General features: G+C 34.1%; 1 protein-coding gene across 1 annotated transcript; it reads right to left on the bottom strand.

Moving 5' to 3' along the window:
• Positions 1–10,834: 10,834 nt before the first annotated feature.
• Positions 10,835–19,782, bottom strand: LOC144564074 (uncharacterized). Its single transcript, XM_078313583.1, has 10 exons — positions 19,095–19,782; positions 18,198–18,323; positions 17,513–17,710; positions 16,809–17,036; positions 15,275–16,139; positions 14,236–14,534; positions 13,213–13,509; positions 12,538–12,822; positions 12,213–12,396; positions 10,835–11,839 (listed from the first exon to the last, which is right to left on the bottom strand). Exons 1-10 carry the CDS (start codon positions 19,647–19,649, stop codon positions 11,058–11,060), a joined length of 3,819 nt encoding a protein of 1,272 aa, XP_078169709.1. The 5' UTR covers positions 19,650–19,782; the 3' UTR covers positions 10,835–11,057.
• Between the last annotated feature and the right edge of the window lie 648 nt (positions 19,783–20,430).

The raw sequence follows: 20,430 nt of genomic DNA on the forward strand, positions 1-20,430 counted from the left end.
GTTAGAAGTTATTATTGGCTTCGGAACTAAAAGAGAAAACTGGTTGACCAGAGACAGAAATTAGTGCCGGTCAAAATGTACAACACTCTTCTTCAAGTTTCGAAATTATATGTGTGAATAAGGAGCAAAAAAATCATAGTATATATATAATATGCTAAATTTACTAGTATGTCCCCTCTAGCCCTTTACTTTTTAAGTTTTAAAGTTTATATTTGAAAATCGATGCTTTGATATTATATTGTTTCTCTTTAAAATTTTGTTCAAACTTCTGCTACTTATATTAACAAACAAATGGTTGAAGACTTGAAAAATTCCTCTTATGTTAGCTTTAGTTATAATTTTTTCAGTAAATTAAATTAGAAACTTGACTCCTATCATATTAATAAAATAAAAATAAAAACTAATTACATGCTCACGCATTTTATTTTATTTTAATATATAAAAAGGTTTATCTAAAAATTTATTTAAACACGGACATATTCACAGTAGATTAACTAATTTATCATCTTCTAGTTCTTTTATAAATAATCTAATAGTTCAAACATATCAAATATTACTATTCATAATTGAAAGTGCTAAATAGAAAGTTTCGGAACTCATAAAAAGTTCATCAGCCTTCCGCTGGCAAGTCTCTTCGGTCCACAGAACCAAAATCAGACCGCGTTCATGTAGTTCGTTGTACTGCTTATGTCATCCTCAGAACGTAGGTTGACCATAGTCAAACCAAAAGACAGTTTCGGTCCCATTAAATTCTGGAAGAAAACAATTAAAAATTACAATATTCGTATCTGCTATGCATTCACGTATTACGTCCCATCAAACAAAACAGAGTGTCAGGCGCTTTATCGGACTCTTCCCCTCTCCAGTTATTTATAAACAGAGAATCCATTTCCTTTCTCACCGCCACTCTACTTGTCCAGTTCAATTAAAAACTGTACATAAAAGGAAGCTAAAGAAAATAACAAAACAGGGTTTAAGTCTGTAATCTTAATTAATCATTGATCGTTTGTACTTATGTGGAAATGTGGAACCATTTTTTTTTGCTAAAAATTGCATAATGATACCGGTGCGATTTGTACGAATATTTTATCAAATCAGTCATTTTCAGTTTTGGACATTAGCCTGAAATGATTGGTTTCATACTTTCCGTAAATAATAATTTTATGATAGGAATTAAAAAGTGTAAAGATTCATTTCAATTCGTTAAAATACTACTAACTTTTTTATTTTGACATTCTCATAATTATAGTAGGTCGTTATAATTAGAATTTGTCCAATTTTAACCTAAAACTAAAGTATGTTTTAAATCGAGAAAAATATTATATATCAGGTAAACACTATAGTTTTTAATAAGAGGAGGGTTCCGATTACATCATTTTTTGGTGATACCGGATTACATCATATGTTTACAAAGTCCAAACAGTCGATCCAAACCGTTCAACTTGTTGGATATGTTAAAATGTGCTTGCAGATCAAATTTTACATTTTTCTGATGTTTTTTACTATTTATTAAGGTGGGTACAAAAATTCAACGGTCTGAATATAGCGATTTGTTAAATACTTAATAAATAGTAAAATAATTCCAAAAAATGTAAAATTTGATCTGCAAGCACATTTTAACATATCCAACAAGTTGAACGGTTTGGATCGACTGCTTGAACTTTGTAAACTTTGAAAATGGAGAGTGTAATTCGGTGTCACCAAAAAATGATGTAATCGGATCCCTCCTCTTTTAATAAATACAATTACATAATAATTAATTTCGGACATAATTGAAAATTTATTAGTAAAATAATTTGACGTGTCTTAAAGATCAATAAAAAAAATTATCAATTATAATTAAAATTGCTTGTTTGAATGCACAGAGCAAGTATTTATGCCACAAATATATGTACTCATGTTATAATGAAAGAAAAGAATGTTTTCCTGCTTAAAGTCCCAGGCTTAATTTTCAAGTCCCTTTCTCTGATTTTTAATGATTACAGGTCTAGAATGTCTCTTGTTACATTAGCAGACATTAGTCATTTTCAACAAAATCTTTTTTTTTTCTCTTAAACCCTTTATCAAAGGTGTGATTGAGAAGTGCTAATTACCAACTAGATTTTTATGCGCTTGTCTCTTTAAGTCGTCATCTGTGTAACTGTAAAAATGCGACATTTCAACCGGTTAATTTATTACGTATTAATTCTAATTCATGTTTCTCATCTTCTCACACTTATAATTCAGTACGGATGTAAATACGTGACGCACTGACCTATCATGTCGTACTGTAATAAACTTAAATTTTCATGGGTAAGGCTAAGGTGCTATGAGTTGTATAGAGATTTATGGTGTTACAGCTCAATATTTGAATTTTCAAAATTTAAATGGTCGATCCGAACCGTTTATTTTGTTCTTCATATTAATATGTATTTGGAGACCAAATTTTATATTTTTTGAAAATTTTTTTACTATTTTTTTAAATAGGTAGAAAATCAAATATCTGAATGGTGCAGAATTTTTTAGATCAAGTGATTTTCTATCTATCTAAAAAAATAGTAAATTTTTTTCAAAAAATATAAAATTTGGTCTCCAAATACATATTAATATGGAGAATAAGATGAATGGTTCGGATCGACCATTTGGATTTTGAAAACTCAAATATTGAGCCGTAGCACCGTAGGTCTCTATGCAACCCATAGCACCTTAGCCTTACCCAATTTTCATACTATATCGTGCTATGATTACATTTGAAAGGATAGTCATGATATATTTATCGTACTATGATCAAAACATGCCGTGACCATGCATGATGTGTTCAAATATAACTTGTCACAATTAATTATTTTTTCATTAATTTAAATTTATTTATTCGAGATTTATCATTTGATTAATGATCTAATGGTCATGATCACTTATGACTCGCGTAACCACATGTCGTGACCAAGTCTTTCCCATGTCGTGTCGTATCCTGTCAATGTTCTAAAAAATAGTATGTCATGTAAATGATCACAACACGGGATACACAAGTCAGACACGTGACCGGCACACATACGTGTAATATCGCACCATGACGTATCCGGTTAATTACGGCTTGACTTTTATTGAATCCCTAAATTAAGTTGTATTGGGATTTTTCTAATAGAAAAGTATTAATTATGTAGGATGTATACAATCTATGTAGTAGTTGTCCACAGAGAATTTCGCCGCTTATTTGCATGCATGGATTGCAACATGATTTTTATAAGATAATAATTGCAACTTCCAAAATGGGTTAGTTGGTCGTGTCTTTGTACAGCTTCGTGTTATAAAAATTAGTGGGATTAGCCAACAAAGGAGGAGGCTCTCATGCGACGTGGTGAAGTACTGACCATCATGCCGTAATGATTAAATTAAAGCTTAATCTGAATATAATTATGCCTTAGTTTTGGAAAGCTATTCCTACATCTCCGTATCTGTCTCGGTAGTGCTATTTATACTTATATTAAAGTGTTACTACTTAATGAATAAAAAAAAAACTATATCTTTAAATTGTATGTACAACTATATATATACTTATTCATTATAACAGACTGTAATATTGTACTCAATACAATCTGAATATTTAAAATCTCAACTTTACAAAAGCAACAAAAAAAAAATTATATCTACGAACTATACAAGAGGTAGAAAAAAAAAATTCCCTTCTTTATTGCCCGTTATAAACACTTTCTGAATGAAAGTAGAAATTTTTTTTAGAGGCTTAGGAATATATAATTGTTTCCTTAGCATTAATTGAAGGTTTTACTATTTGGAAAAAAAAAAAAAAAACGCTTTAAGTGGGAAAAAAGTTTACATACTTGCTCATGCTCTTTCTTTTCTGATATATGATTTAACTATATATAATACAAAGAAATTATTTCATATAATTTGTTATACCAAGTAAAAACTTTAGAAACTCTAGTACAAAGGAGTCACAAAATCAAAGGAAGCAATTGTTCAAACATGAGAAAATTTCTAAGATGATAATCAAGTTAAATACGAAAAAAAATATTCTAAAAATAAGGATATAATTGTACCAATATAGACATTAAACAATCATATACATATATTATATATTAATATTACTAATACTACCAATAAATACGGTTAATTAATGCAACGTGTTATAATTTTGATATATAGTGCTAATTTTTTATTGTCCAAAATGCCCGTAATCTCTCTCTCTCTCTATATTTTTTTTTTTTGAGAAAATGCCCGTAATCTCTATATGTATTGATAGATACAGTGCTAATTAACCTCATTTGGAAGCACAAGAGGTCCACCACACAGGAGGCAGTACAGTGTAAAGTTGCGGTGTATCCTGAAATAAAGATATGTAGGCCATCCATAGATAGATATCACTGGGAGTAGATTATGCTTTTCATTTGATAAATAAAATAACTAATTAGAGTATCACATAGGGAATGAAAATGAGATTGCTTGGTAATATTTTAGTACTTCAGAAACAAATAAACAATGTAAAAGGTAACAGGAAGGGTTTAGACATCTTTGGGTAAAGTATTGTATAATAAAACCAGATTCTGAAGTAGGTTGTATAACAAGTCATCTAATAAAAAAAATACTAAATGCTAAAAGGCTAAAAGCACAAAGTGTTGCAATTTCTTTTAATAAAATTTCGGTGACAGCGAGTTGGAACACAAAAGGAAACATGAAAGCATCACAAAGGAACTGGACATGAGACAGTGGTTAAATGCTATAATGCTGTCATAAGCTATCTATTATTTGGATAGAGTAGTTGATGCCAAAAAATAAGCTAGCACTGGAATCACATTAAAAAAAAATTAAGGTCAATTGATAATTGAAACTTTTTTGTAATATTTTTTTTAATTAGCATGGTCCTTAGAAGGAGCATTAATGACTGTACAGCCTACAGGTTGGAAACTGGAAACTGACTTGCCTGTAACTGGAGATGCCGAGATGCATTGACCACAGTTGCTGTCTAGAGAGAGAGAGAGAGGAACAGAGACACACTGGACAAGTGGACAGCCTCTGGCCCTCTGCCAAGTTTTAAAAGAGAGAGAGAGGCACGATTTCTGAGATAACCAACAGGAGGCGTGCTGGTACGCGTTGATCGATGTATATTTTTGTGCGAGAAACGAAAACAATCCATGCTGTTCTAGAAAAGCAAATTAATTTGATCTTTGATACCGTTTGATAACTTCATTTTAGGAAACCTAGCCTAGCATAGCATGTATTGTCCTGAAGGATCCTGATTCCTGCTTGCCATTTGTAATTTGTAATTTCTAAACATTATGAACTCTGATATTTGAACATAATAAATATTTAAAATGAGAATAAAACCAATTAAACAAGATAACTTTGTATTAAAATTTGATTAAATTTTATAATGACAATTTATTTACTTTACAAACGCTCTATATTTATCACTTAAATAATTAATAAACGTAAGATATAGATAATATCTACATTAAAAGTAGACAAGTGAATCTCTTACAGTCACTCAAGATCCCAATCTATACAAAAACATCCTTGAGTACTAATGTGAGAAATTTAAAATTAGTACTAGTACTGATTTCCTCTGTATCGTATCTCAGTTGTTTCTAACGAAACAAATCATAACTTCTTTTCACCTCGTGCTACTGCTAGTCAAACACAATTTTACACCTACCAACCTGATTAAATCATTTTCTTTCTCAACTATTTATTGTAGCCAACACTAAATTAGATTGGCTGATTTTCAATTTAGGGATTTTTTTTTTACCGATATGTTCGGCTGCTCAACAATTGTTCAAAAGATCATTGCACTGTTCAGATCCGATCAGACGGCACAAATACAATCTTTTAATAATTTTATTTTGTGTGACGAGTTAGGATGTAAATTTGTGTCGTGTCATGTCATGCTGTGACTGGTCACGCAACCACTTGGGTCATGTGTCGTGCTGTGATCAAGTCTGATTGTTACATGATATGTTGTGTTGTGACCACACGTGTTGTATTCAATTTGACTAGTCATGTTTGGCCGCGTCAAACTTTTTTTGTAATTAAAATTAGTTTAATCAAAATTTCTCATTCAATTAAGATCTAATGGTTCTAATCACGCGTGACTCGTGTGATCACGTATCGTATCATATTGTATTATAATCAGATCAGTTCATGTATCATGCCATGTTATTTTTTTTTAAAGATGATCATATCACACGAATTATCACAGCGCACACATACCGTGCTATAACGTATCCGTCGTGACAGTTGCTGTTGAGACTCACCGACTCAGAGAATGCTGGAGCTCTGAAAATGGCATCTCCGTTTTGGAAGTACTGGAGAGGACCAAATCTCTCTGTATATTGCAACTTGTAAATTTCTCCGAGAAAGAAGAGATGAGGGAAGTTGGGAACAGGAAAAAGGTAAGATTCAGAAAAAGAATAAAAATGGATCAGGAAAAAGGAAAAGGAATCCATTAGGAAGTCGTGAAGTACTGCACTGCATCGCTGACTATGTACTGAAACAGAATTATAGATATGGAAAATATTAATAGAAATTCACATAAAACCAAATTCATGAGGCTTTTTATGAAAGCTTGGTTTTGTTGCATTGGTCCCCAAGCCAGTTAGCCAGATAATAATTTTATTGTTTTTTTCCCCAAGACCAGAGCAAGACAGATTTCTCTCGTGAGAAACAAACATCCCATATGCTCGCTCTCTTTCGTGCATAGCTGTCAGAGATCGGAAACAGCTTCTAAACATTGATCAGTTTTGCTTTTTTTTTTCTTTTTTTTTTTCAAGAAGATAAATTAGAAGGAATTAAACTTGTCTGGTGAGAAAAGGTTATTAGGTCACTGTATAGGAGCTTGACCTAGCGTATTTCCCGGGAAATGAGGAGAAAAATTAGACGAGATTCTCAGAAGGTTGATTGATTGAAAGCAATTTATTTTCATAGATTTAAATCAAGGTTTATGAATTTTTTTCTTTCCGTGTGGTTTAGGCTAGACTTAACTTCTAGGAGAAGTTGTTTCAAATGTGAGGTAATTATTTCTCTTTATTTTCAACGAAGAATAATTGTGAATAATACCTATGCTTTATCATATTGTCAAAAAATTACTTTATTAGTAACTGTGCAATAACACCTAAACTTTATTAGTAACGGAATCAGAAAAAAAAAAGCCCTCGGCTTTACTATTTGTTAATTATATAATTCTCAACTTAATAAGAGAAAATAATATGTACTCTCTTTTTTTAAAGCTTCGCAGAAATTACAAAGTCATGAGAAAAGTTCGAACTCTCGATTTTTTAGTAACCGGTATGAGAGCACAATATCTTAGTCAATTATAATTGACGTTAATTATTAATTTCGCCTCACACATTTAAAATACACGAAAGTAATTTTTGTCAACAAAACTAGATGTTATTGTTGAACTGAAGCGCTTTCTCATAAAAAAAAAATGTTATACCGAAGGGGGATTTTCAGTAGATCGAAACTTAACAGAAAATAATTGTTTAATTGAAAGTTCGTTGTTAGTATTCTTTCAAAATAATAATAATAATATTTGTGGCTAGTGACTGTTGCTTACTCCGTGTAGGAAAAGCTGTCCTTGTTTAGAAGTGATGTGGACTGGCAATCAAGACAGTAAAAAAAGAAAAAAAAAAATCTAATTGAGCCACTTTTTATTGTAAATTTGTAATTAAATTGGTCGCTTGCAATTTTATTCAAAGACTTGTTGCAATAAATTCGGCCATTTTTATTAATATCCTTAAAAAAAAATTAATTTTAAAAATACTCCCACATTGAATTTCTTTTTAAAAATGCCCCAACAGCCAGGCCCACGGGTGGCCCAAAACAAAAGCGGACCGCCCGTGGCATGGGCGGTTCACTGTTCACTTTTTTTTTTTTTTTTTAGAGATATTAGTATTTTGATTTGAATAATTTTGTGAAATTTTTTTTTCTTATTTAGAGTGTATGCCAAAAAATAAAATATTTGATATATTTACGAAGTGATGTCGTAAATCTTTATAACTTTGATTTTTTTTTTTTTTTTTTTTTTTGGTGAACTTTGATTTTATTTGTCAATTGGATATCACAAGTCTAAATATAACAATAATTAAGGACTTGGCCTTTATTCTGATTTTTATTTGGTCTCCAAGCACATTTCAATATGGAGAACAAGATGAACGGTTCGGATCGACATTTTGAACTTTAAAATCACAAAATATGAGCATGAAGTAAAGCGACTATTTTACTTCACGCTCATATTTTGTGATTTTAAAGTTCAAAATGTCGATCCGAACCGTTCATCTTGTTCTCCATATTGAAATGTGCTTGGAGACCAAATAAAAATCAAAATAAAGGCCAAGGCCAAGTCGTGTATATGTGTATATGTTTATATGTGTATATGTGTATATGTGTATATTATACATATATTATAAAACCAGAATAAAGGTAAGTCCTTAATTAGTGTTATATTTAGACTTGTGATATCCAACTGACAAATAAAATCAAAGTTCACAAAAAAAATAAAAATAAAAAAATCAAAGTTATAAAAATTTACGACATCACTTATATCAAATATTTTATTTTTTGGCATACACTATAAATAAGAAAACTTTTTTTTCACAAAATTATTCAAATCAAAATACTAAAATAAAAAAAAATAAAAAAATGTGAACAGTGAACAGTGAACCGCCCGTGCCACGGGCACCCCGCTAGTTAAAGTGACCCGCCAGTGGGACGGGCGGTCCGCTTTTGTTTTGGGCCGCCCGTGGGCCTGGCGGTTAGGGCATTTTTAAAAAGAAATTCAATGTGAGGGTATTTTTAAAATTAATTTTTTTAAGGATATTAATAAAAATAGCCGCAATAAATTTTGTTCCGAATGATGTAATTATAGGTTCTATACAAATCCAACTAGGGATGAAAACAGATGAGATACGAATCAGATAGTGGTAAAACTATATCCGTATTTATTTTTATTTTTCAAACATAGATGCGGATCACATTAATAATTATTAAAAATATATAAATGGTATTAAAAATTAGAAGGTTAATAAATTAATTTTAGTGCATTTATTTTTTGAACTTTTTTTGACCGCTTAACTTTATACTAAATTAATTCGAATATTTAAAATTTTCACATGTAGACTCATCACTCGTAAGGTATACGGGTTTCAACGGTTCGGATTCGTCATTTGAAACAGATTTAATAGGTTTTAGAGTTAAGCTCACCAAATACTTTAGTGAGCTTAAGAACACCTAGTTCTACTCAAGAAGATGTAATAAAAAAGATTGCACCGAAACCACTGTTATTTGCAAGGTGCAGCTTACATTATCTTATACTTACTGCATTATGTAGTGATAAAACTAATTTCATAAAATGAACTACGGTAATAATTGTTCTATTTAATTTGAGACCTTTGTTAACATTGTTGACTAAGATATTATCTTTGTCTGTATGAGAAGTGTGGGTTCGAAATATTTTGTTATTGTATTTATATAATATGAGATCACAATTAACATTGTTGACTAAGATATTATCCTCTATATGAGATGAGAGGCGATTTCAGAATTTAGCTCTCATCCTTTATAAAAAAAAAAGTTATTATAAATATACAGGTTTTGCAATTTACAAATAACACGGGGCTTACATGTAAGTTCGCTAAATATTAAACTGCAATTAGTTAGTTCCACTTCAAATAAATGCTTTGAATCCGTTATAAAGGTAAGTTCCAAGCAAAGAGTATTTATGATTTATGAAAGGTAGGTACTGTAGCTTCTTACATCACCTTTTGCCTAAAAAAATGGTCGCTGAAGCCTGAAAGTAACAGGGGAAGTACTTTCAGAATACCCCGACCGGGGGGGGGAATTTTGGGCCAAATTGGGCCGATATATTTCAAACTCAGTAACCCAATTATCAGGAAGATTTGTACTGGGTTTACGATTAGTTGGGTCAACATATTTTGAGTATCTATGCGGTTCTCTGGATCCTTCGTTTATATTACTGTAATGGATATCCAATTGAGATCCTTATTTAAGTAGCTGCCATGTGGTCCCCTAATTTATCATATCGTCAACCTACTGGTGAGAATTGTGAAGTTGCTTGGGATCTATTTTGGAGAGCTAGAAAGAAATATATTTATCTGTTCGTGGAGTCTATTTTGTTATTTTAGTTTTTTGATTGTAATGGCGAGCTCAGTACAAACCTCCATAATAAATATATACTGATAATAGATCAACATCACAATTTTACTATCATAAAAAAAATGTAATCTTACAATTGAACCAATAGAATGTTTTCATTTATATCATCACGTGAAAATAAATAAAAAATTGAAACGTGTTCTGTTGTTTATCAAACTAAACAACAAAACTAAATAGTACTCAAATAATATATAAAATTTTATACACAATCAATTCACAAGGCCATAAACGTATCTATAAATTTTATTCTTATATAGCTTGATGTGAAAATGTATTGTCAAAAGGGGGGGCATTCCAATTTCCGACGCATTAAAAGTGCAATTAAATATGTTAATTAAATATATAGTTAAATATGGACAATTTCATTCAAGTTACAATTTTATTCTTATAGCCTTAAAAAGTGTAATTAAACATTCGGGAGGGTATAACTTGCATTATGATACCGACGCCCATGTATCGAAAAACATCCATAAAAACGAGGAATTTGCATAATTGTTGAATAAAATCATAAATGCACTTGAAAAAATGATAGGATAGAAAGGAACAAGTAATCACATGAGCCCCAGTTCCTAATCAATTGAAAGAGAAATTGTAGATATTTTCATATTTTGCAGAAAAATCTTGGCTAAACATGGTCCAATAAGGCTCTCATATCACTTAAAAGTAAAAACATATGGTGAACAGTGAAGTTGCACTGCAGAAAACAAAATCTCTATTACAGATACAACATGTCAAACAATTGGTGAATCCAAATACTACCGAAAGAACAGCACAAAAAATCTCTCAACCTATAAAAATTTATCTTACTAGAGATGAACCGCATTAATGAGTAAAATAAATTAACCTAACCAAAATTGACTAATGCATCATAAATTACCCTTTTCTTTCTTTTACTTGGTCTCCGTCTTGAAAGGATTAAAAGCTGCACCAAGTTGAACTTCACAAAGCGCACAAACTTCAGGTTTTAATGCTTCCACAAATTTTTTATTCAGATGTAGTCCAGATACTATATTTAATACCCTTGTACAAAATCGCCGCACATCAGCTCTCCTGGACTGCTTCCGGGGAAAATTCGTCAGAAGCTCTCCTATTAATCCACAGATAATTTTCAGGTGCTTCTTGACCAGCTTGGATGAACTGGAGGTGTCTTTTTCATGTGATTTCATGATGGAGTCGAGAAGATCTAGGGTTTCAACCCGCCTGAACTCAGCCTTGGTCGAGCCACACTTTTCTAATAAAAGGCCGACAAGGGGTGCGCCCACCCAAGGGTACCTCCTAACAACCTCTTTCACAAATCCTAGTTTTAGCCTAGACTTCTTATTGTTAAAATAGTCTACCAATGTGTTCTGAAAGACTTCAACCACACTCTCCAGTTTGGAGTTTGGGCAATTCATGGAGGTGATGATTTTAAGTAGCCAAAAGGTCGCATTTTGAGCCAGGTTGATGACATCTTTGAACCGGGAACGTGAAACCAATTTAAGACTTTTCTCAATTAGGGTTTTGAGAGTTTCAATCTGGTTTTCAGGGAACTTTGGGTATTCTTTTGCTTTGAATATTTTCTTTTGTATGATGCCAGATATACGTTGTCTAAATTGTTCGCCACCTGTATTGGCATGTGACTTTACATAGGCTTGCAACAGGAAGGAGTACACGGTCAAAACTTGGATTTTCCCTGTTCATTTGAGGAAAAAGAAGAATTAAAAAGGTGTTCAAACCTCCCAAGATGTATGATGACGTTTTGCTTCTTCCCATATGTAATTTATTATACAAGAATAGACCAATAGAAACAGTAAAAAATTTGGTCCTGAGGGAATAAATTAGTACTCGGCACTTGGGACCCGTTCCACCAGTACATGCACCTACTTATTGGAGCTGGTCTCAGTCTATATTCCATGTAACTGGATAGCAAGAAAATAAATGGCAGATTTGGACCAGACCAAATTAGCTCAGCAAATGGCCAGATACTTGACAGGAAAACACGAGATCGTGATCTCCATAACACAAACACAAAACAGATCATGAAAAAATAGGTAGAGATGAGTTACCCGGGTTCTTGTGGAGGTAGATCTCGAGGAGGGAGAGGACCCGAAATCTGAAGGACAGGAACTGTGACTGAGCAGCAGAGTCATTGCCCGAGATCCTCTTCTCATTGAACATTGCTGCCAGATATGCATCCATCCTGAACATAGCATCGTCATCCATCCCCTCTGAATCCTCATCTTCATCAGCCTGTTTCAAACCAAAACAACATGGATGTATGATTAGAAAAGTAGCATACCTTTTTTCCATTTGTAATTTCACCTTGTTTGTTGGGTTTTCAAATTTCTTGTTTTTTATGGCTTTTCCTAGCTGCTATTAGTCAGCACTAACCTCATTGGTGGTTGTGTCGACATCCATCCCATCCTCCCTATCCTCATCATCTCCATCAATTACAGAACCGGGCTCTGCTACCCCTTCAGACTCGTCACTCAATCCGGCCCCGCCAGTCCCAGCATCATCGTCATCCTCTTCGATTTCAAGGAAATCGTCTTCATCTTCATCCCCACTATCGCCTTCAGCCGGTGCCAGGCGGCGTGGATTCAGCTCTTTTTTTACAATTCGTAGCATCCGAATAAGCCCTGCATCAGTTACTTCCTCACAGAAGCATCGGAATACCTAATTCAATACAAAAAAAATAACTGAGGTCACCAACAGCTTCCAACAAATGAGAAGACAGAAAAAAAAGGATAACAAGGCTGCATTTACTGCTAGAGTAAATCAAACTGGGGCTGATAGTAGGAGGTGCATAATATATGAGCTTGTAGCTCCTGCATTTATTTAATATAACCATTTGAATTAAAGCAAAAGGCACTGAAGCTAGTGAGATCAATACAAGATTACAAAAATACCAATGCCACAATTTTTCATATTTTCTTTCTAATTATTATATTTTCAGCTCGCAAACCATGAAGCTAAGATTAGCGATTTTGGGTGTTATATGAAAATGGGGGGCAAAATCTAGGTACAATTAGTGAAAAGGAAACACAATATCCCTCATCTACTTGCCTGTTCAATAGCATAGTTTAGCGGGCCTGAAGAATGGGGCAAGAGGGAAAGGAATGTGTCGACAAGAACATCCATGAATTGAGGTGCAGGACCCTCCTCTTCCTTCTCTTCCTCCTCCCCCTTCTCTTCATCCTCTGAAGAGAGAAAAGAGAAGGTCTTCTTGCAACAGATAGTCAAGTCGATTGCCGCCTCGTGGAATTCACCAGGATGGAGAAGTATCTGGAGCAGTAGCTGGATTAAAAGGAACTGCATTGCATGCATTCTAGATGAGTCGGTTCCAGGGCTCATTTTTCTTTCCTGTGTGAAAAAAAGGCACTACAGATCAGCTAAAGTGTGATGGATTATTTTTCTTTTTATGATTTCTTGTCTTGTGTTTAGGGATGCTTTATGTGGATTAACTGGAACCTGGAGATCTGAAGCATTAAGTTACTGCTAAAATACACTGACGAATTTCTCTTTATTGTCAAAACAACAATACTGACCGCTAACGTACTACAATTTATAAAAAAAAGACATCATAATTTCACTTTATTCTATTTTATTTTTTCCCCCTTTGCAGTTGTGGTATGTAACTTCATCACCTTGGTCAATATCTTGGCAAAAAAAAAAAAAAACCCAGAGAAAATGGCACATTTAAGCATACACAAGGAAGCCCTATATTTATTAGTAATAAAACAACACATCATCCATCTTACTTATTATTCCCCTAAGAATATTATCTTCAACTTCTAATTTATTTTGACTTTAAAATGTAAAAGCTGCATCCACAGATCAAAAATAAATCATCTGATAGAATGATTGCTGGAATTACCTGCAATAAAAATGTTTAAACATGATACAGTGTTTAAGAATAACTTTGATATATTTTTCTTTTTGAATTTCTCAAACAAGGCTTAGTGAAAACAGTTAATAAGACATGGGTTATTTTCTTTTTGCAAGCTTCTCAAATGATCATTGCAAATTGAAAGAGACTGAGAAAGGGAGGGAAAGAGGCTTGGGGGTTCGGGGGTGTGGAGAGATTACCTCCTTGGACAGTTTCAATTCCATTTTCAGGAGCTTTTTGAATGCCCTGTCATCCTCATCCCCTAAAGCCGTGAAAAGTGACACTGAAGGAATGCTGGACACTGTTTCCACAAATCTGGTGAAGTAGGAGGCAAGATCATTTGGCTCAATCTCGTTTAGCACACGGGCCCCCTCCGACTTATGTGCCTCTTCCAATAATACCTGCAGGTGCTCAATGCATGACTCTCTTAAAGCGTTGGAGATTGCAGCTTTTGGCCACTTGAACTTCTCTTGCAGCTCAAAAGATGTAACCTCTGTACCTGTTAGGAGCAAAGAAAATAAAATCAGTAAATCTTCAATAGCATAAATACACCCTTTTTTTAATCTAGTTTCATATCAGAACCAGAAAAGTTCTCCCCTTAGCATATTTCAACCAGTTAAAAGTCATGATGTGTTTATATGCGTGTTCATTCTCTTTTCTTTGATATCCTTTTTGAGAGGGCAGGGAAATTTTCAGTAGCAACACAGTTCTCATACTGTATTTTTTTCCCATCTATTTGTACAAATTTACTGTGTTTTTATTAATTGTCTTAGAGCTAAAAGTTCCTGCCTATGTGTGCTCATGGTCAAGTCTTCCCGTTCCATAGCTTACCTGACACGCATAAGCTAGGGTTTGAAAAACTGGGTAGTTGCTAGTCAAGCTCAAATTATTTATCCAAGTTTCTAAAACTCTTGGCCAAAAGAGGACAAAGTTACCCAAAAGCCCCTTATTTATTAGAGTCCAACATGATGATCATGCGAGCATGCAAGTTTTTTCATACACGCCACTTTTGAATTTTCAACTATACACATCCTTATATTTATAGTTCAACAATCATGTAACCATTATCTAAATTTCACATCTACACAACTACAAATGAATAAATCTTGCAGCCATAACGCACCAGACATCGTATATGATATCATGCGAGTACAATTCCCCACAACAATACCAACTGATTGGTCACTATAAATGCAAAAAGGAGGGATGTCATAGGTAATACATTGGGATATATAGTACCTAATGAAGCAGTAAATAGACCCTGAACCGTGAGAAACTTCATTATCGCAGCTTCGACCTTAAACTTATCCTCAGTAAACCTAACAATCTCTTCGTCCGACAAGGATTTCAAATTTGAATCCAGTTTCAAATTTTTAACGACACGCGGCATGGTATCAACCACCCAGTTCTTCAACGTATCTGATCCATTCCCATTTCCATTTGTTAAGAGGTCCTTGTCCTCAGCAGAACCCACCTCCGAGTTCTCATCAGTTGTCTGGCTCTGGTCTGATGGCTCATCAGAAGTGGGCCCCTCATCAACAAACAAAGACACCAAACTTTCCACAAAGTGCATGCATCCCTCAGCATTATCAAACTTTGCAATAAGTTGTTTTACTGTATGGGTTTTTGTGATGTTATCAAATCTACCCCGGCTATGCTTTTGCAAGGACACTATTGCGGCAACCATTCTATCCAAATTTTCACCAACAAAGTTTATAACCTCGGTTAAAAAGTGTTGACCTGCCTTGTAAAGCCATGACGACTTGTTCGATAAAATATCCATTAAACAGTAAACAACCTTGCTAGAAAGAATAACTTGTAGGCTTGAAGCAGGTAATTTAGGTAGGGTCAACAGTAGTATGTTGAGTGCCAGGTACTTCCGGTCATGGGAAGAGAAAAGGAGCGATGATTCTATTACAACCTCGCAGAAATTGCAAATGTTGACAGAGCTATCCTCAGTTGAGCTGCCTTTTCTACTTTTTTTGTGCTTTTTGGTGGCTCGGGTTGTTGGGTTTGTCTCTTCTGGAGGGGGCATCTCTGGTAATAGCATGTTTACCACCACTGGCCAAACTCCATGCACACGTGGCAGGCAAAATGCTGATTCCTAATTGTTCAAAAGACATTTCAGTAAAAAGCAGTCAGTACTTTATTCATTGTTTGTCTTTTGTTATTTGGGGTTTTTGAAACTTACATGAAAATTTCTCAATGTTTCCAAACAACATAAAAATGAAAGTTTTTCCATGTTTGAAACAAACCTCCAATATTCCCAAGATACCAGTAGATTACAGCAAATGTCATATCAAAATTCATGAATACAAGTAAAAATTTTCATTATAAATAATGTAGCTGCCTTACTGGATTTCTGAAAACTAAATAAACTCTTTTTAATGCTTACCACAAAAAAAATATATATATATATACTGGAACTTTATAAGGCTGGCTTTCCTATTTTTGGTTTTGGAACAATATAGTATTTACTTTTCCAATAGACACAATAAATTTCAAGAATCATCAGCTTTGTGTCTAACCTCCTACATATCTCTAAATTACCTGAAGAAAACAGGTAGTTATTATTTGGCCAAGCTCGCATAAAATAGGGGACATTGGTCAGTTTTTGCTTGAGTAAATGGACCTATCCGCTAAAAACTCAATTATACCAATGCTACTTTTAGGTTTGCTAAGTGGTTGGCTTTTTAAAGAAATCCAAATTGCACTGTTGATTTAAATTTGCAGAATATCATTATACATCCCAATACAACATTCAAAATCTTACCTTGAAACAAGGTGAGAGAAACAAGAGATGGTCCCGAGCGAAGAACTTGTCAGCACTGAAAGGACATGGGAGTAAATTTCCAAACACATCATTTTCAGTGTTTACCCTCTCCTGTAACTTGAGTGCAAGGAAAAGTGCATCAGGGTCCCCATCTTTAGCAGCTCTTTCAAACCAGTCCTTCAAGCCTGGGGCTTCCAACACTTCAGTTAATACAGCCTCCTCAGGTAACTGCAACATAAAATGGTTCCAAACATATCTCATCAGAACCGCAAACTATTACAAAATTAGTTTTCGAAGTAACTCTAATACAAACAAGAAAAGGTACTGGATTTCAACTGTTATCAGCTGGGACATAAATTAGAATCTTTTGCAGTTCCTTGGTTGTTTTTCTTGAAGATTTGTTACTCCATTAAGATACCAATCAGAATGGAGCTCTATATAACATTACAATACCAAGAAGGTAGAGCAAATTGTGCCAATTGCAGGTTCCAAACATATATCATCCTATTGCCTGGGTTTTTTGTTCTTTTTTGTTTGGGACTAGAGGCTTGGTTGTTGTTGTCATCCTGCAAGTATCTATACCATAAATGTTTGGTCCAGTACTAGCACATACTAGTACTGGGTAATCGGTGGTTTGGAAATCCTTTATTCTTATCAAAAGAAGAGTACCAACAAAGCCAAACATGCACAACACTGCCACAGACCTTATTGGCCAAATCCAAAATGACAGAAACAGCTGGCTCGCTCAAATAGCGCTTCTTCGCTGCAAGTGAAGTCACAGTACCAACAAAATCCTTCACAATTGATGAACTCTTATCTGACTTCCATTGTTCAGAAATTCGTGATGATCTGGTGAGTGATCCATATGCAAAAAGACGGCCCAAGAGATTGTCTTTTGCTTCCTGTAAAATAATGCCCAAGGAAACATTAAAAAAACACATCTCTATGCAAGTTAACAAGCCAGTTTAGATAATTGTAGTTCACTTTTTGTCACAATTTTACAAAAAAATTGCCAAAAATTCTCAACTTATCAAAAACTGCAAAAAGAACTTATTGATGCCTAGAAAAATATCTACCCCTGCAGTTTTAGTTAGTTGATAATCCTATGTTAGTGGATTCAAGATAACAATTTTTGTTTTGTCTATGGTACCAGATTGCAGTTTCTAGCAGAATATGTTGTATTCCTGAAGAACCAGCTCATTGGTATCACAACTGACACCAAACTTTTTGTTTGTTACAGGTACAGTGACAAAAACAGTTACTAAGATCCAGTTAACCTCAATAATCATGCCTCTATCAAGCACTTAACAAGTCCTAAAAAGAGGTATCAACAAAAAAAAAAGATAGCTAGACTGGTACAAACTTGGTACAGGTTTCAGTTGCCAATACCTGACCCTTCATGCCAGATGAAACTTCGAGCTCTTCCACAATGAGCTTCATCAAAGAATCCAATTTTATTGCATGAATTTCACCAAGTACAGCTGCTAAAGCCAGTGCAAAACCTTGCCTTGCAAACTGCAAAAAAAAAAATTACAAAAAAAAAATGAATCAATAATACAAAATATGAGCAAATAATAGCGATGACATAACATAACAATTACCACGCTGAAGATTTAAACCAGAAGTTCATCTATTTTTTGCAAATTTCTACTAATATATACTAAGAGTGTCGTATCCTTATTCATCAATGGCTGTGATTGAATTTTTAAAATCAATTTTGGTCTCTCAGGGAAAACCGACAGGCATTTCTCGTCCCCCCCCCCCCCCCCCTCCAGTGCAGTGAGTGTCATTTAGGGTAGCTCTTGAATATTTAAAGAGCATGTCTCGCGTATCCTTCTATCCAACACCATCAGCAGAAATTCTTTGTTTAAGCATAATAAATCTATTCAGTTAAAGCTTATAAGTTATCACTTTTCAAAAGAAAATCCCAAAGAAAGTATAAGGCTCATTTGATTAGGTATTTTGCATTTAAGGTGTCAAGCATGGTAACAGTATCGAGTGTGACTTGCATTATTTGGTTCTAAAGTTATAATAGAACTGCCCTTTGTGTATTATCTTTTTTTCCTTTATCTTGTCAGATATATTTACTGATCATTCAATATGCAATCTGTCTCTTCATCTTTGAATAATAGAAGCTGATATAAGAATCTTACTAGGTAGATCTAATTATTTTTCTCTAATTCAAGTAGTCAGATATTCCACAGCTAAATAACAGTTACTAACTTCAACCAGTAGGATACTATTTTGTACAAACTGGACAAAAAATTAAACATGTATTTCTCTCACCTCCCTGGAAGAGGATACACCGCGAATAAACCTCCTAATGGCATATCTCAGAGAAGGTGCACAATTCTCCATTCCATCATCTTTCTTTGCCTCCATATTGACCACCTCCCCGGCCCCTCCATTCTCCCCATTGCTCTCCTCGTAACTCCTCTGTACATCCCTTAACTCTCTGACCAATTGTTCAGTTGCCTCCTCTCTTACAGAGCTCTCTTGTGAGGAGAGGCCGCTGAACAAATCCAAATGCAATCCTGGCTGTGCCAGAGAGGTGCTAGTCACGCTTGTACCCGCTTCTTTTGATTCCTGCTTCACTTGCTTTGATTCCGATTCTTCTTTTGGTGCTTCTGTTGTAGATTCTAATTTCGATTCCGCTTGTTGCTTGCCTTCTGAGGCAAGGCGACGCCTTTCCTTGTCGAGAGCCTTTCTCGCCTTGCGCTTCTCCATTTGTTTGAGGTTTTCAGATATTTTGCTGGAGGAAATGGTGGAATCAGTTGCCATCTCTGTCGGGCCGTTGGTTGTTTCTTCCATTGAAGCTGAAGTTCTCTTCTTAACACCCATTAGTTTAATTTGCGATTGTCAAAGGGATTTGAGGTGGAGTTTTGGAAAATCAGGTCTAAAGTTAGGGTTTAGCGAGGTAGAGGGAGGGACGAGGGTTTTGTCTGGAGAAACGATGGCGGCCGAGTTGTGAAGCATTTTGATCCGTGAATTTAATTATAAAAATAATTGAAAAAACAAACTTGTGTTGTACCCTTCTACCCTCGTGAAAAGGTACAATTTGTACAACAAGCCCGGATCGGTCCAACGAATTCGTATCCTCTGCATTAACCCAAAAAGGAATCTTTTGAGTTAATACATCTGGACCGTTAAATAAGCTTTACGATTCGTGTGAATTAAATTCGCACTAATATTAAAGATCCCTCTATGTTTTAGACCGGGGCCGGATGGGCTCCGTTTACAATCGAACGGTCAATATATATTAACTCAAAAGGTGCTCTTTTGAGTTCATGCAGACGATGCGGACTCCGGTTCAACGACTCAAACCTGTGTGTTTTATGGTGTCTATTCTCTTAAAATAAGCAATATAAGCATTTGAATGTCCTGATCAGCAAAACAGACTTAATTAAAAGATAAAATTTCAACTTAAATATCAGCTATTCAATCAAATATTCCTTTTTTCTTTTATTCTATGAATTTTATTTATATTATTTTATATACAGAAGTCTAAATTTAATTAAACATGTACTCGTCACAACTCAAATATTCTTTTTTTCTTTTACGTGTTTCTTTTTTTTTAAATATCATTCAAGGAATTTTTAAATTAATGATAAATTATTAGTCA

This window comes from Carex rostrata, chromosome 13 (genome assembly GCF_964058835.1).
Source record: "Carex rostrata chromosome 13, lpCarRost1.2, whole genome shotgun sequence".
Taxonomy (NCBI): Eukaryota; Viridiplantae; Streptophyta; class Magnoliopsida; order Poales; family Cyperaceae; genus Carex; species Carex rostrata.

Bases quoted from the DNA above. Each gene is read 5' to 3' on its own strand.
- LOC144564074 (XM_078313583.1), bottom strand. From the start codon at position 19,649: ATGGGTGTTAAGAAGAGAACTTCAGCTTCAATGGAAGAAACAACCAAC. The intron at 17,711-18,197 runs GTATTGGCAACT...ATTATTTTACAG, and splicing joins CATCTGGCATGAAGGGTCAG to GAAGCAAAAGACAATCTCTT. The intron at 14,535-15,274 runs GTACTATATATC...TGCTCCTAACAG, and splicing joins TCTATTTACTGCTTCATTAG to GTACAGAGGTTACATCTTTT.